The 17,595-nt window shown below is 38.5% G+C and overlaps 3 protein-coding genes and 1 pseudogene across 6 annotated transcripts; 3 read left to right on the plus strand and 1 right to left on the minus strand.

The window, feature by feature from the left end:
• Positions 1-420: 420 nt before the first annotated feature.
• On the plus strand, positions 421-3,274 carry TAF1C-like (TATA box-binding protein-associated factor RNA polymerase I subunit C-like). Of its 2 annotated transcripts, none has more exons than XM_017166817.3 (2): positions 421-539; positions 597-3,273. In XM_017166817.3, exon 2 carries the CDS (start codon positions 599-601, stop codon positions 3,167-3,169), a length of 2,571 nt encoding a protein of 856 aa, XP_017022306.1. In that variant the 5' UTR covers positions 421-539; positions 597-598; the 3' UTR covers positions 3,170-3,273. The 2 variants fall into 2 exon arrangements, with proteins under 2 accessions (XP_017022306.1, XP_017022308.1); XM_017166819.3 differs by having other exon boundaries at positions 472-505; positions 597-3,274.
• A 262-nt stretch (positions 3,275-3,536) lies between these two features.
• LOC121502881 (uncharacterized) lies at positions 3,537-3,725 on the minus strand. The gene has a single exon (XM_041776879.1). The coding sequence runs from the start codon at positions 3,723-3,725 to the stop codon at positions 3,537-3,539; it is 189 nt and encodes a 62-aa protein (XP_041632813.1).
• Positions 3,726-5,387: 1,662 nt separating this feature from the next.
• On the plus strand, positions 5,388-17,544 carry Fkbp14 (peptidyl-prolyl cis-trans isomerase Fkb14). 3 transcript variants are annotated; one of them, XM_017166835.1, is made up of 5 exons: positions 5,388-5,549; positions 7,858-8,041; positions 16,040-16,128; positions 16,209-16,408; positions 16,930-17,544. In XM_017166835.1, the coding sequence occupies exons 2-5, from the start codon at positions 7,860-7,862 to the stop codon at positions 17,107-17,109; spliced, it is 651 nt and encodes a 216-aa protein (XP_017022324.1). In that variant the 5' UTR covers positions 5,388-5,549; positions 7,858-7,859; the 3' UTR covers positions 17,110-17,544. The 3 variants fall into 3 exon arrangements, with proteins under 3 accessions (XP_017022324.1, XP_070140373.1, XP_017022325.1); XM_070284272.1 differs by lacking the exon at positions 5,388-5,549 and adding an exon at positions 7,394-7,526; XM_017166836.2 differs by lacking the exon at positions 5,388-5,549 and having other exon boundaries at positions 16,209-16,396.
• LOC138927986 (uncharacterized) lies at positions 11,580-14,929 on the plus strand (annotated as a pseudogene).
• Positions 17,545-17,595: the final 51 nt, after the last annotated feature.

Below are 17,595 nucleotides of genomic sequence, written 5' to 3' on the forward strand. Positions count from 1 at the left end.
AGCTTTACAAAAAAAAGCTAGAAAAGCTACACAGTTGTGATGGTAGCTCTGGAAATTTTTTTTCTTTGATTATATTATTAATTTAAATAATTTGTAAATAATCTAATATGTTAATATTCATTTATTTGAGCCTACATTCATAGAATATTGTTATTGAACAACGAAAAAACGCTAGATTTAGAGGGAAAATAGCTAAATTGGCAGCTGTAACCAGGAAAACAGTATTAGTAATATCGATACTAGCTTGTTTTCTCTCTCTCTCTCTCTTTCTTATTAGCTGCAAGCACGTAATAAGTCCATTTTTAAAATACTTTTTTTCTATTTTATTTTTATGTATTTTAACAAATATATTTATTTACGTTACCTATTTTCTTTTAAAAAAAATCGAAGTGTGACCGCGCTAAAAAAAATACCACCCTACTACTAAAATACCATCACTCAACAGCTGTTTAGTGCGACAGAAGAAGAAAAAGAAACAGCATGCTGTAAATATAAAACTTTGCGCGTAGGTTTGAAAGATATTATCAACCATCAACCAAGTATATTCCTCTGATTACAAGCTTTTGAAGCCACTTAAAGCCTCATTTCTTTTGCAGCCATGCCGCGACGCTACAGAATATCCCAGGAGCTGTCCAGGTTGAATGCCTCGCTGCAGTCCAAGGGCAGTGATAATGAATCGGATTCCGACAGTGATTCTGACAAGGACGAAAATCCGGAGAGAAATGAACAGGAGGCGGTGTTGCGACGCGCCCTGGAAGTGGTGCAGCACTCATCTTGTCCGGCTCTAAACACCGGCATGTTGGGGCAAGAACTGCACGAGCTGGACGAAGACGAGGATCAGATATTTCCCAGCTGTTTGGTCGAGGTACCAATACCCGTGTTCCTGCCCCTCGACGGCCACTCGCCGCACGTGGAGCCCTGCGTCCAGAGACCGCAGTACTACGACTACTGGAGTCGGAATTTAAACGTCTACAAGGTTCAGTATGGGAAGGAGACCAAGCGGATGAAGCAGCGGGAAAAGAAACATATGGAAAATATCTACGATATAAGGCTCTTCGACATGGCGGAGCATATAGCTGGGCAGGAGAATCCATTCTTCCGGGACAGCTACGATTATTATTACACAGGCGGCAACATCAACACGATGCCTTTCGAAGACAGCAGCCTAGTGATGCATGTCAGCGGTAAGAAGCTGAACGACCTGCACATATCCGCCATCAACAGTAATCTGAATATGTGGCAGACAATTCACTCGGAAAAGCTGCAGGAAACCTCCAGCGAACTCTTTGAAATACTGCCAGTGGAGAGTTTTGGGGTGAATCATGGCCACATGTTCATGGGGCGCTTTCTCAACGAGATATCCCTGTACGAGTTGAAGCGCCAGGAGCCTCAGGAGGAGGAGTCTGAGTTGCCAGAATACCAACTGATTCGCCAAAGCCAGTTTAGCAGTCAGGCGGCGCCTTTTACAAGCGTCTCCCAATCGTTGGGTAAGCCTAATGTCCTGGCCTTGGCCTCCCAAGATCGCTCTCTACGCTTCCTGGACATTATAACCCAACAGGATGTGGCCAAACATGATGTTTGTTGGGTCAAAGGACTGCAGCATTCTACCAGTACCTGGGCACAATTAATGCCAGCGGATGGAAGCACATTTCACTTTCTCACCCAGCCGGTGCTTCTCACAGTGGACGAGAGATGCGATCGGCCACTGAATCCCTGCTATGCCAGCAGTTTTCGTTCCAAGACCTGCGAGACCTTCTCCTGCTTGGGCAAGGGCGTGAATCCTAACTTACTGTATGTGGCCAGCAATCACAAGCTGCACTGCTTGGACCTGCGCTGCCTGGGTAAAAATCTCACCGATCGTGCGGTGGTCACGTGGACCCATCAAATGACCTATCCGCCGTGTTTTATGGACACATGCGCCCACGACGACAGCGAATTTATAGCCTTGGGAGGCCTTCTGCCTAGCGATCAGCGTATCTGTGAACTGAAGGGATCTCAGGCCTCGAATATAGATGAACTGTTCTCACCAGCCATGCCATATGCTCCTCCCTCGCTGCAAGAAGCCCTGTTGGATGCACGACTGAGGGGCTGCGTGGATGTCTATGCTGATCTTACGGAAAGGGTAAAGACCTGTATTACCGGCCTGCGATTCAGCTGTCTGGAGAATGTCAACGACCAAGGCTTTGCTCAGCTCCTGACAGCCAACAGCCTGGGCGATCTCTACTCCCAGAGACTAAGGACTCGCAATGAAAGCGAGCGCATTGAGGAGTTACGAACGGGCCTGCACAACACCACAGCCATTAGCTACTATACAAGTCAAGTCCAGAACTGTGTGCAAAGCCAGAAACTTCGCTGCACCGAAGTGCAATCTATACCACAGATGAGAGAGATTTTTAGAGAGGCAGGCAAGAGACCTCAGCCCGATGTTAAGCCCATGATCGTGGAAGATATCGAGATAGACTGGGGAATTGAGGATTCAGATATTTCAGACGATGATGAAGAAGAAGAACTAGAAATAACCAAGAGCAAAGGGCGAGGCCAGAAGAAGAAACTCGATAAGAAGGGCAAAAAGAAACTCAAAAACAAGACCAAAAAGCAAGTGACACAGCAATCCAAAGATAAGCAACCAGTTAAGTTTAATTTCAAAAAAGATAAGGGCATCAATCGTGGATCTTGGCAAAAGTCTGCCTATCAGATGGCCCGCTTTAAGGATATGCTTACCGTAAGGATGCTAGATGTCTGGGATATGGAGGAATACGATCATGCACGCGATGTGACCAGGGAAATGATAGACGAAAAGTTGCCAAAGGAATTGGAGCCAGAGAATCGCATGGCCAGCTGGTTAGATAAACTGTCCAGCGAACCAGCGGAACTCCGACTGGAATTGGAGGCAGACGAGGAGACCGAACGACGTAATCCCAATCTAGTGCCGGGCACTAATCTACCGAAGCTGTATGACGCCATGACAGCAGAGTATTCCGAGGTATCCATAGTTCCGCTAAATGAGGATTACGTATATCCTACGGATAATTTCACTCCTGAACGGAGAGTCACCTTCCAGATGCCTTCTATTCTACAGCCTGGAGAGAACACAATCATCGAATGTGGCCTTGACATCAATCCACCGCCCGCCAAGCGACCCAAGACCCGGCACACCATGGGATTTTAGATTAGCTTTAATTTTATATGGTTAATTCTTAAATATTAGAAGTTAGATCCTTATAAGGGGTTATTTTTAGTTGCTGTTTTTTTTAGCCTTTTGTTAACACAAATAAAATGTATTGTAATTATAAATGAATATTAATATCGGAAATGGGATTTTTGTTAATTAAGGTTTGTTGAACTTAAAATGAATGCATAGTAAGTACTCTATAAGATTAAATGTATGAGCCAGTAAGGAGCTTTCGAAGGCACTAAGTGCTTATCACTATAATTTATACAATTTTACTGCCCTTTTCTATGAACAGCTGACACACCTTCAAGTAAGCACTGCTTGACATCTCCCACTTCGATTAAAAAAAAAAGGTAAGAAACCTTTAAATATATACTCGCCATTTTCGAGCAAATTCACTTGTTGTGGCTATATCCCCACCGAGATCGGGTTCATAGGCTGGATTCTCAATTCCTCCGATAGGCTCCACCACAAAACGGTCGTTCCTGCGCTTAAGGGCAAAGCCCATAGATCGATTCCCCATTTGGGGTTTATTTTGCACTTCTTGACGCATTTTTTTTTTAGGATTTGAACACCACACGCACGACCGTTTTGAGAGTGCCACTGATTTCGACTGATTTTTCAATTAATTTAGACAGTTTACGTTTAATTGATTCGATCTATCTATTGCTCGTCGGCGCTCAGTGGGGCGTAAAAAGATCCAAGGGTGCTACTTTCGGTATCCATGGGAGTGCCCATAGTTAGAATAATATATATTATAGACCAGCCAGAGCTAAGCTCAACAGATATCAGGCCAAAGCTATGGGAAGCTTAACTAAAATGAAATAAATAAGCAAAGTGACAAATTTATTGAGCAAAGCTTGTCGTTTTGCAGTAATGAGATTAATATATGGATTGACAAAGAAAAATCATTAGGTTATTCGAGTTTTTTGTTTATTGATAAAGCTATTTTTAAATTTATTGAGATTACACCGGTTCCAAGTGGCTTTGATTTATTAATTTCTGACAATTTCTTGCCTAATTAAACACTAAGTGGGAATATTTTAGGCACTGTTTTTGATTAATTGCTATTATTTTTGTTATTTTTCTATAATTAAAATATTTTTCTATTATCCAATCATTTAATTAGATTATTCCATTTAGCTCCTCCCGAAAATTTCGGCGCCTGCGCTTTCTAAAAAAGTAGGCGGAGCTTTAATGTTTCCAAAACTTTGTGGCAAAAATGTTGCTAGCAACATGTTGACCCGTTTGAATCCTGTCGCAGCTTCCTTTCAGTTACATTCGAATAATTGCTCGAGTAGGTTGTGTGTCCTCTGTGTTCCATATATTTTCGCATCCTTCGGTTTTTGGTTAACGTTTTTTCAAACAATAATTAACTAAAAAACAACAAATTACATTTTTGGAATATGTTCAAGTGCTTTCATTTTCTCTGTAAGTAAGAAATATATTTTTTTATCAGCAGAGTCGATCAAACTATGTTCTTTTGAAAATACAAAAATGTATAAGGGGGTAACATCATTAAAATTTTTTAAAATGTATAAACAAAAGAAAGAATAAATAAAAATAAACAATAAAAAGATTGTTAATCTAATAAAAATCAGTACAGAAAAGCTTTCCGATTATAAATTAGTGCAGTTTTGCTTTAGTTATGATAGATTTTAAAATGAATCTACTGATCTATTGCAAACTGCAAGGGTACTAAAAATTCGGCTTTCCGAAGTTAGCTTTCCTTCTTGTTTATTTTATCATTCATTTTTTCATTCACTTGATCCGCCCCTGAGAATCACAATCAACTTGATTACGTGGACAAGTGCTCTCTTTTTGCTTCCCACCACTGGGATCACCAGTTGAATTCCGCTCTTGATCTTTTTCTCCCCCGTACTCTTTCACTTGGGGCTTAAGTATGGGGTATATCACTTTGTCTCTTTTCCACATACACTCTCTTTTTGTGGGAGCATGTGGATGCACTTAGAAAAATTCTTTACCATAAATGATAAGTGAAATAGAGTATGAATTTAATAAAAAATAATCACTTAAATCAAAAATATTTAAAATTTATAGGCCACTTAAATTACAACTTCTACTAAAGTAGTTTATATTTCGATAAAGAATTAGGTAAAAGAAATTAACCTCTATTTTAAGGGTCTAATCTTTTTGTAGACTATTTCTCTCAGTGTAGCGACCGCGAGTAGTAAAGCTACTTCGACGCCGCGGCTTCCAGCAATTCAGTGCCGCACTTCGATCGCAGTGGACGTACCTCGCTTACTCTCGCCGTTTGCTCGCGTGTTTTGTGTGTGTTTCTCGCCGATCCATCGCATCCGCCCCCATCCGTCCCTCCGCCGGAACCGAGTGATATCCGTTTTGTGGAAGACAAAAGGTATATTTGCAGATATCAGACCGAAACTCGTGTGCTTGGCTTAGCGTAAATATTTATAAAATGTGCTCATTAAGAAACAAAACGTCGAGAAATCGAAGAAAGCGTGTACTTTGCCATTGCTGTCGTGTCTCTTTCATTCATATTCAGTTCACGCACACACTCACACATGTATCCGTAGGCCTCTAGAAAATTGAACGAAAGAGGCCGGCAATAGCCTAAGAGAGAGAGAGAGAGGGAGAGATGGAGCTGTCCAGCTTATCGCTTGAAAACCATAAAAATAATATAAAAAAATATTGCCGGGCGGTTTCTGGCACTTGTTGTTATTGTTGTTTTCCCTCCGACTAACCACGATCGTCGCTCAATAATTAGCATTTTGTTGTTGTTTCGAAAGCAAGAAGAAAAACTAATGACGTGTAGCTTAAGAAGAAATTTTCCCGAAAACATTTAGCGCCGGTTTGTCAATTGGAGGTTTAACGGTAAACTTCGTACCTCCGGCAGTTCACTGAACTTTTTTTTCTCTTCTTTTAAAAGATACGAAAGATACAAAGAAAAAGGAGATGAAAATACACAGGTGAAAAAGAAGAAGCTGCTCGCCCCCAACAGGTTTTAAGAGCCCCCCAAAAAAAGGCCAACTTACAAAAATATAAAAAAAGAAGCAGAAACAAAAGGAGAGCAGAGCAAGAAGAAGCTGAAGCAAAGATCGGGAGAGATGTTAATGCCGATTCCACGTAATTGAGGCTTGACCATTGCCTTTCCATTAGTGAAAGTTTTCCAACTATATAAAGTCGCCCATATTTCAGTTTTTTTTTTGTGTTATTTTTTTGTATGCCATTTTGAGTTATTTTTTATTTTTTATCAACGATTTGAATTTTTTGTGTTGCAAATTATCTGATATACCCTTTCGAGGTCTGGGTACCCCCGAGAATTGATAAGCTTCATCTTTTAAGAGTTAGTAAGACAGTTTTTTATATTAAAAAATTGTTTAAATATTTATAATGGATAAAAATATATTCCCTATCACCAACATTAGCATGATTTTGAAAAATTAAGCTTTAAAATTATATTTTGAAATATGTTTACAGAGATTAAAAAGTATAAATTAATTTTTGGGATTTTTTTTGGAGTTTTAAAAGAAGTTTTATATAAATATTTGACATTTGTTATAAAATAACTAAATTTTATTAGATATTAGATATCTAAATCGTAAAGGTTCAATCTTATTTTTAAGACACTTGGCTTAGTTTTAACTGACTCAAACTGTAGGGTATTAAAACATTCCCATTGGCCATAGTTAGCTTTCCTTTTTTGTTTTAAGCGATGCTTTATTTTAGTTTTACCTTCTTTTATTAAGGCGACCTACGCGCTTTCATCGCCAAACTTTCATTAAAAAAAAAAAAAAAAAAAGCAACACCCACATCCGACATCCAATTGGAATTTACCGCGCTGGACATTACGCATACGCCACCATGTACGCGCAATAATTTTGTTGGCTTTAGCCACGGCTTGCATAATCCCCTCCAGCTGGCCATCCGAATGGTACAAGCTGGTTGGCTGGCTGGTCGAAATCGGCAGCAGCTCCCTCCTCACACTCTGAAATGAATTGCACATTTGCATAATGACTAATTTTTGCTGTTTGCCGCATCCCATTCGCTCGCAATCGCTGCCGACCGACCCCTCTTTCAATTTCAATTTCAACTTTACACTGTTGAGCAAAAACAAACCGAAAAGAGATGTTACACCTACCCGGGTACCGTAGTAATTGGTTTAAATTCAAAATTTAACGCTTGTGCAACGCTTTTGAATGCGAGCGATGATTAAGCCAAAGATGTTGGAGAGCGGATTGATGTTTCTGGGGTGTATAAAAGTTGGCGTACATCCAATTGGCCTCAGCATTAGTGGCTTGGTTTACTTTCGAGTTAGTGCCGAGATAATAATTTCCAAGGATTACCATAAGCTTTAAGGTTTAATACACTCCAGGTATGGCAGATATTCATTCACTCACTAATTAGTGGGGTTTTTTTATTGCCTATTTAACAGATCATTGCACATGCTTAGAGTGCTTAATTATTAGTTGATGGTCTGGCGAGCAAACATTTATTTTTTTCTAGCAGTCTGATCATTTTTGTTTAGCTTTTATATGGCAATTTGACCAAATGAAGTCATAAATTTGGGTTAATATTATATTAACTTTATTACTAACTTTAATATACTCAAACTGATCTTTTACTTTGTTGTTGAGTGTTTAAAGTTTAAATAACGAGATTTTACAGATTTTTTTCGGTAATCAAGTTTTCTTTCATTTTTTCAGCCATGTTGAAATCCATTCTCGTTTTGTCGTGCCTTTTGGCCATCAGCCTGGTCAGCGCCGAGGATCTGAAGGTGGACGTGATCAGTCTGCCCGAGGGATGTGAACAAAAATCCAAGTCCGGCGATTCCCTCACCATGCATTACACCGGAACCCTGCTGGCCGATGGCAAGAAGTTCGACTCGAGGTGAGTCCACACTTTAATTAAGTCTTTATAGAAATGGAGAGCTAAATTTCCATTAAAGTACATGGGAACTTGTACCTTCCTAGAAAACCCCTTATTTATAAGTCCAAAAATAGTTATTCATCATTAAGAAGTTGGTTTTATTATAAAAATTTAATTGTTAAAGTAATTCCAAAATCAGATTCTATTAAATTTCATTTTTTTAGCTCATAAATCTTTATAATTATCCCCAAAATTTTTGTGGTAATGTCAAAGTTCAGAACGCTGCAATTTTTAAAGCCAATTGCGACTGTAATCTCCCCCTTCCCCAAGGAGATTAACATATACTCACCGATATACATCGGTTGGCCACGTATGGGATTAAAGCCGGTTGGTTGGTTGGTTGGTAGAGTCAGCTGCATAGTCAGTCTGTCGTCGTTGTTGTCGTCACGGCGGCTCATTGTCGTAAATTAGACGCCAACTGATAAGCGATCTCATTGTTGCATTGTCGCTGCTACTGCTGCTGCTCTTTTTGTGTTTTTGTTGCATTTTCCATGCCTGAATGAGCCGCTTTTCCTGCCTTTTTTTTTGTTGTTGTCTCTGTTCTGCGGTCATTGTGAGTTGGCCCTGGATTTTGGACTTCATAAAGCAAAGAACTCATCTTCCGGTGGAAAATGTTTCAAGGTGCAAGGTTATAGCCTAGAAAATAAAAGAATATATTTATAAAAATGCCTAAGAAAATAAATTAAAATATAATCAATCCCCACGACTTCTCATTTGTAACCTTTTAACCAAAGTGCCATAAATTGTATAAGTTGTGCGGTTAACTTAAAACCACAACAGCAGGCCCTTCTTCCCAACAAAGGACAGCCAACCCAATTAAAGCCCAGCCAGAAAGCTGCTCCTTTTTCCAAAAGGATACAATTTCTTCATTAAGCTTAAAATACAAAAATCACCCTTTCGCTAAATATAAAACAATCTTTTCCATGCGTGTAATCATTTTGGCAAGCGCTCAAATTCATTATCTGTATATTTATTGATATCAGCTGAAGCAAAAAACTTGTTGATAAGCAACTGAAACTAGATTATCTTCACTGATATATAGCCGACCATGAGGGTATATAAATATAGCATAAGCTTTTTTCACTCTACTATTTTGAGGGGGCAAAAATCAACCCATTCTCTGCAACTTCACTTCATTTTTGGACTTATCAAATTTTGATTTAATTTTATGACCAGAAAATTGTGTCTCTTATGAAGGAAATGATTTTGTAAATGTTTCTAGTCTGTCTGCCTGAATTTAACCCTTTTTATTTTTCCCATTACATCTTTATATGCTAAACTATGGAGTACCTCCTTTCATGAGAGCTGGAATTTTGTCCTGTTTTAGTTTTTGGGCCTCACCTTGAGTGAGTTTTTGGGGTGGCAAATTATGTGGAAGTTCACCTTTTTGGCCGGGCTTGAAAGTTTCGCAATTGCTGTTAAATTTAGCGTGGCCAACAGAGAGAAAGAGAGAGAAACTAACTAACTCAATCAGAGTGCGTCCTCTCTCTTTGGCTTTTGCCACCTGTTGGTTGCGGCTGCGGCTTAAATGCCCTCGAACTTGGCCAAACAGCAAGCCAGGCACTTTGCCAGTCAAGTGCAGTCAAGGATGTCGACAGCTTGCCGCCTGCACCCCCTTGAAAATCACCCCCTTTTCTACCTTCTACTGCCTCCTTTATGCTAAAAGAATCTTTTTCCAGTCATTTCTTTGGCCCCGAGAAGGAGGCGCTCTATCTCCTTTGACGGGGTTTTAGGCTATATAGTCTGGGTTGCAGCGGAAATTAGCTGCCTGAAAGCCGGCTACTCTTTCTGTCTCCCAAGATAATTAAGCTTTTTGCCTGCGAAAAGGTTTAAAAGATGAGTTTTTTTTTATTATTCTTACGGTGGAAAGATAGATTAAGTGGAGGAGCCTTTTTATGTGCACTTGACAGGTCCTGGCGATTGAATTCTGCTTATTGAAATGCCACTCAAATTGGAAACAGTCTGTCCTAAGCACACACAGGCATAAAAAGGACCCACGAAGCATACGTGCTTAATTGTTATTAAAAAGGATTACAAGGTATTTCGTTGCCTCAAAATAAAATTTATAAAATGAGAGAAGACAGATCTTTTCATTTTCATTTTCGGACAATTAAAAATGCTCCATCTTTGTCTTTTCATAACTAATTCAATAATGAGCAGGACGAGAGCTAGAGTCCTGTCACGTGCCAGCTTGCTTTTATTTTCATTGTCTCTGTTAGGACAAGGAAGTTGGAGCTCTACCTGTCATAGCCCTGGCTCCAGGTCACGTGCAACCACAGTTTGTCAATGACTCTTCAGCGAAGGCAACTGTAGTTCTCTAGCTTCCTCCCTCATTTTTTTTTTCTCGGCAACAAGTAGAGGTATCTACTTTACTCTACTTTTGACCCGCAGACCTTCTTTTGGCCGCATAAATTATTTAGCCTCTCGCCGCTATATTCTAATCAGCCTGACGCGTAACATGAATACACTACAACCACCCAGAGGGTCTCACCTCACCTCCTATGATATATAGTATGTAGTATGATGTGCCGCCTGCCTCCCCCACGAAGTTTCTCATGTGCAACGGTGGCTCTTTCGGGCTATGTCACTCTTCTGGTGAAATTAATTTGTTACTTCGGGGCACTGAAAGTACCAAACATTGTTAGGGTTTTTCGCTTAAAGTTTCGCGGAAGCAAGAGAAAATATGGTAAAAACCTAAGGGAGATATTTTTAAAATATTTATAGGAAGGGGTTCTTTAAAGAAGTAAATTCTTTATAGGGATTTCAAGAGGAAATGTACGATATAATATGAATTTGAAGTTAAAATAAAATAATTACAATGCCCCAGACATGCTATTTATATATCTCTTTTTTCTATTACCTTAGTCAAAAGTATCAAGAAGAATATCGAATTATCGCACATATATCGAAACGTTAAAATAGCGATTTTTCTATCGGCTATACAAATTTCCATATTTTTTGTCATCTTAGTTTTTTATATATATAGAATATTTGACATTATTAACTAGTTAAAAATCATTGAACATTTGTGCTTATTTTCTATTAAGTTTAAATTTCATTAACTAAATAAAAAAAAATCCCAAAATATCTTTTTCCAAGCAATTTAAGTCATTGGAAGGTAACCATTTATAGTGTTTCAGGTCATTTCACACCTTTGTGCGACACTTTTGATTAACATGTAAATTTGGGTATATTTTCTAGGGTGAAAGTTTGGCTAAACAAAAAATAGACAAAAAAAAATTAAAAACTATAATAGGAAATGAAAACATAAATGAGCTTTAATTGATTTATGATTTCCTTTCTTCTGGGGACTTTCTTTTTGTACAAATCTTTAGAAATTCGCTCGAGTGCAACCAATTTTTTTGTGTAGTTGCTGGCATCTTCAGAAAACATGTTTCACAGATTTTTGACAACGCAACGCCAGAGTAAACAAGAGGAAGCTAAAGTAAAAAGAAGAGCATAAGTCAGTTACCTGAGAGGCATCGGGCCATAACTTGCGATGTTGTCGCTTTTGGGCGCTGCCATGATTTGTATGTGCCAAGTGCAAAACTCCTCCTTAACCACCCAAAGCTCTCCACCCATTTTTCTTTACTTTTCCCCCCTTTTTGTCACCCATTTTCCCCTTGCAATTTAATGTCCAAACGCAGAGTGCGTAAAGAAACATCAGCAACAGCATAAAATGCATCAAAGTGAAAGTTTTAGTGGCACAACCTTGAACGGGTTGGCAACAAAAAAATAAAATAAAAGGTGAAAAATCAAGGAAAGAGACCTTAATCGCCGCAAAAAAAAAAACCTTGACACCAAGGCTAAACATTTATGAAGTGCAACAGCTTCGACATTAAAGTTGGCCACTAAATCTAAAGCTCATTACCATGTGGAAGCAATCAACTGCCGCTGGGTTTTCTCCGTGCAACTGCAACAGCCGACGTCTGTCTGAGTTTTATGGCAACTTCTGCCACGAATATATTTCCCTTTTGCCCGAAACTCAGACACATTTGTAGATAGTTTAAATAATTAATGAGCTTCAACGGTGGCAATTTTTATTTCCAGAATTTACAGCAGTGTTCCTACTTCTTTTTTTTGCGTGCCTGGGAGTGAAGGGGTGCAGGAACGTGATGCCGCCAGCTGGGGCATAAATTCGGGTGTCCCGTAAGGCACTTGTCTAGGCACTGAGGGAAATAGGGGGCTTAAAAGGCAGGAAAAGAATCTGAAAGAAATTCAGCAGGGTTTTGTGTTTAGTTTATCAAATACAAGCTAAAGACGGGTGTATTTTTGGTTGCAACATTGTCGGGGACCTTCATCACTCATTGTCGGCGTGGTTTTCCCTGGTTTAAAGCTAGAACCAGTTGGGAATTTTAGTCCAAAGAGAAGGAGAAAGGGTTAGAATAATATTTAAAAAAAAAACCAAGTATGAATCCAAGGATGTACTGATTTTTAACCAACCAAATTGTTTCTTGACTATAACTGACTATAACCTTAAGTCAGCAAAAATCTTATTCCTTAACATTTTTTAAATCTTTACCCTCTTTTCTGCCAGTGCAGGGGTTCAAACTTGTTCAAACTTTTGGAGTTTTTGTGTGAATTGTTCGCACGTTGACCAAGCCCACAGAGAGGAATCCAGGGACAGAGGTCCTGCAGGAGTCCTTCTTGTCCTTGGTGCACGTTAATCGCAACTTGTCGCTCTACCCAAACCCCCCAAAAAAAATAAGAGGCAACCGATGCCGAAGGAATTGCGGTTGCATATTTGATTTTATAACTTTTCTTGCTGGCCGGACACATAAAACGAGGTCATCAAGGGAGCCCAAAAGGATTCAATTTGATTGGATTGAATGTGTCTGAAGTTTGGCGGAGTGACGTGGTATGATTTCGGGTGGCAATGCCACCGCTTACCCACCGCTTACTCACCACCCATGGTGCGGAATCACGTAGATGATGGGAGGGAACGGATGTTTGGGCGCCCATTGAGCTGCATTTTAAATTATGCGATGCGTTGGGACCCGGGACTCGTCGTCGGCTCGCAATTCGCAGATACAAAACAGGGATTCGAATTGGTATCCGTGGCAGTGGCGGGAAGAATGAAATCGAAACTTATTAAATATTTAGTGACTGGATGAATGAGTTTACATTTTTCCTCTGACTTTATGATAATGTGCACGGGGCTGGCCATAAAAGTGCCCGAAAAAGAAGCACATATGCTCCGGTGTAGATCCACCTTAAGCACCTCTAACTTGGCCAAAATAAATACCAGAAAACCACTGGTAAAACCGCTTGTAGATACGCTTGCAAAATATCTATATACATTTTTTTTTTAAACTTATTTTTCCCCAAACAATTGCGTAACTGCAATGGCAATTGCCATTTCAATTGCGACCTGCTGCACATCGCCGGTTTATTATTTGTCCACCTGCGAATGTTGAATGCCAGACCCGATCTCAGCTGACCGACCTTTTGTTTGTCTTTCTCGGTAATTCATAAATATTTGATTGCCTTCAGGGGGCACAAACAGGACGAAGGACACGGAAGTCCGAGCAACACAACTGGGCAACTGACTGAAACAATCAACACGTTTAAACGATTTTATTAATTTATTTACGACTCGTCGTCGTTCGGGGTTTTTAAACGATTTTTCCCATTAAAGGTTTACCATTTGCAAAGAGTGTTAAATTAAGAGGAAAATGGAAGTTGAAAAAAAGGTGAAAACTTTGTGAGCTTAATGAATAATTAGAGGGGGGTTAATGTGGATATTTGTTGAAGGTTTTAAATGGGTTTATTGGTATTTAATAAAGGTGGAAAAATATTTACTATAATCTCAAATATAGAAAGAGTGGAAAATATTATAAAACTATTTTATTTTAGATTTAGTATTGAATTTAGAATTATTTAGGAAAAATATAGGATATTACTCTTTCCCCTTCTCTATTTTTTCGACTAAACAACAGTCATTGATCTAGAAAATAAACAATAGCTTATGTAGCTTCCTTTCTAAGCCTCCGAAAAATCGCATAAATTAGCAGGAATCAAGATGTAAGCACTTCCAAGATAAAGCCCTAAAAGCACCACACAAAACCAGAAGGAAGACTCTATAAAATATTTCACATATTACTAGAAATTCATGGAAAATAATGCAATAAAAATTCAAAGCAGCCACAGAGACAGCAGCGCTACAACCGAAATAAAGGTGTCTTCCTTGGGATGCGAGGCGGCGTAATCCCAGAAAAACACATCCAAACATAGGAACATGGGAATGGCAAATTTTTTACGCTTTTTTATTTCATCTGGAGATTTGCACTTGAGCGAAAGCCGGCGACAAAAAAGCAGGAACGTCCGCCACGACGACGACGACAACGACGACACTTTGGTTACGCTCCAGAGTCACACTTAACCGCTGCCGGGTTTTTCTTCCTTTTTTTTTTGGTTGGGTGGATTATTCAGCGGCAATCCGCATGCCACTTGCCGCATTGCCACAGCTCCTCCTCCTCCACTTTCTGGCCCCATCATCGTTTGTGACTTGAACTCGAATTTGAAACAACAGCCGGAGCATGTAAAAATGTTTGCAAAATGCCCAGGAGATGCACATAAAATATTTAACAGACAAGCTCCAAGCTCTCCCCTAGAACTTTTTTCCGTCCATGTGGGTGACTCCTGGTTAATCATTTGTTTTCTTGGCTCCTCTCGCCTGCAATAATCTGTCTCGTTTTTAAACTTGTAGGAGATTCCCTGCAAGTTTAAGGAAACATTTACCCGCGTCACTTGAACACTGAAACTTTCTTAACAAACAACAATAATAATACAATAATGATGCACAACAGGAGAGTTGCCAAAAAAAAAAAAAACAGTAGAAGAAAATGCTAACAAACTTTCCCTGCAGTCGGAGCAGGCCCTGGCGTCACATTTCAATTGCCAAGTTCAGATCTCTGGAGAGCTGGTTCAAAGTTCTTCAACAAAATGTTTTTTTTGAGCCTCTGAATGAAGGACAAAATTTAAATAATGTTTAGGATGAAAAAATAATAGATTTAAATATTAAATTAAAATATTTGAAGGCTGCAAAAACACTAAGAATTAAAGTAAAAATATTTTTGGCACAAAATGCTTGAGTTGTTATATTTAATTTAGTATTTGTGGGAGGTTAAGGCTTATTCCTAATAGGAAAATATTTTATTTTCTTTCGTTAATAAATTTTAAAAAAATTATATATATTCAGAAAACATATTAAATAGTTTTTTCTTAATATTTTAATAATATATTTTAGGGTTTTATAAGTTTTATACTTGCATTCATTCTGCTTAAATAATTAGGTTAAACCTATTTCCGGTCTTAATTATCAAAAATTAAAATAAATCTAAACTTTCATTAAATATATTCTTTAAAAAAAGTTTTAAATGAATATTAAAACGTCAGACTTTATTAAAAACCTACTCAACTAAATATAAGCCATATAATCTTTATGATTTATTGAATTACCCCATAAAGAGTATATAAATTTGTTATTTTTGCCACCCCTTAATTTTAAATTTCCTCGAAAAAAAAAATACACCACTCAAAACCTAAGCCTATAAAAGGCATTTTACAACGTGTTTATTGCCATCTACCCCCTAACCTGAGATGGTAACCATTTCTATATATCATAATCATCATCAAATGGGCTCCTTGGAAGCTCCCAATACCAACTTGCAACTGTGCCACATCATACATCAAGCTCAAGACGCGACATTCTCATGCATACCTGAGCAGAAGCCCCCCTTTTTTTTACGCTTAACAAATTAAAGTAAATTCGCTTAGCAAGACCATCAAATAAATAATTTTATAGACTCAAAAAAAACAAAAAAAAAAAAAAGAGAGTGAGATGAAGTATGATGAATTGTTTCGCTTTATGGTGATTCCCCGGCGACACCTGACGGCACTTGAAACTTTGGCGGCTAACAAGCATCTAACAATTTGTTTTTCCTCTTTTTTTTGCAGCTTTGACCGCGACCAGCCCTTCACATTCCAATTGGGCGCTGGCCAGGTGATTAAGGGTTGGGATCAGGGTCTGCTCGACATGTGCGTGGGTAAGTGCTAACCAAACTCTTTTTTATACCTAGGAAAATCCTTTAAATTACATTGTATTTTTACCTTAAAATTTAAACAGGTGAGAAGCGCAAGCTGACCATTCCTCCCCAGCTTGGTTATGGTGATCAGGGTGCCGGCAATGTCATCCCGCCCAAGGCTACCCTTGTCTTTGAGGTGGAGCTGATCAATATTGGTAATGCCCCAGCCACCACGAATGTCTTCAAGGAGATCGATGAGAATGCCGACAAGCAGCTGAGTCGCGAAGAGGTAATCGTCTATGTATGGATCGCACTTTTGTTTTATATATATTCCATGTCTACTCTCTACACTGAAATATCCGTTGGGTTTGGTTACAAGTTACTAACAATTGGGCAGAAATAATGAGGGATTTATTTGATTTTTAATAATTACAGAAAAGAGATATTTTGAATTTAAAAATCTTGTTTTGATAGTTTTGAAAATATTAAAAAGTATATTATATTCCAAAGATAATGAGGGATCAGAAGAACTTAAAGATAAAAAGATAAATACATATAAATCGTTACTATTTACAATTTATAAAGATATTTTCGAGTTCCTAAATAATTTTCCTATAGATGTGATCTATTTTAATTGATCCTTTAAACTTTTTAAACCTTTAAAAATATGATAAATATTATATAAAAAATCTGTAATTATAATCTGAAATCAAATTAGTCATCAAATTATTTCTGCCCCTAATAATACTTACTTTTCGTATTGCCAACATATTTAAAAACATATTTCTAATCAAAAATCAAACCCATTTACCACCCAACCAGGTCAGCGAGTATCTGAAGAAGCAAATGACCGCCGTGGAGGGTCAGGATTCATCCGAGCTGAAGAACATGCTCGCTGAGAACGACAAGCTGGTGGAGGAGATCTTCCAGCACGAGGACAAGGACAAGAACGGCTATATCTCGCACGACGAGTTCTCTGGCCCCAAGCACGACGAGCTGTAGGATACCCCTCCATAGGGTTCACATTCTCGGGGGTTTTCTTTTACATCGAAGGGACACGAGTGCTTAAGTTATATAAAATTTCAAAAATATATATATATATATACAAACAGATGAACAGGCAATAAATCGAGTGCGACTGATAATTCGCGATGTCATTCTGTATATAGCATACATATCAAGCATCAGCAAACATCCAACACATTCACATTTTGTGTGTCCCCTCCCCCCCTGGTTCTAGACGTAGTTTAAATTATGTACAATCCGAGAGAGAATGAACATCATTTTTATATACATTTATAGGTTGTTATATTCGAAAAGTTGTGACTAAGTTCTTGTGCGTCGTAAAGGTATTTTGTAATCCACACACACACGACAAAGTCAATTGAAACACACTTTAAACTGAATAAAGAATTGCTACCAATAATTTAACAACAATTGAAATGTTTTTCAATTTCCCTCCCAGAAGTTAAACATGGTTTTTCATCA

Source organism: Drosophila kikkawai, chromosome 2R (assembly GCF_030179895.1).
Source record: "Drosophila kikkawai strain 14028-0561.14 chromosome 2R, DkikHiC1v2, whole genome shotgun sequence".
NCBI lineage: Eukaryota > Metazoa > Arthropoda > Insecta > Diptera > Drosophilidae > Drosophila > Drosophila kikkawai.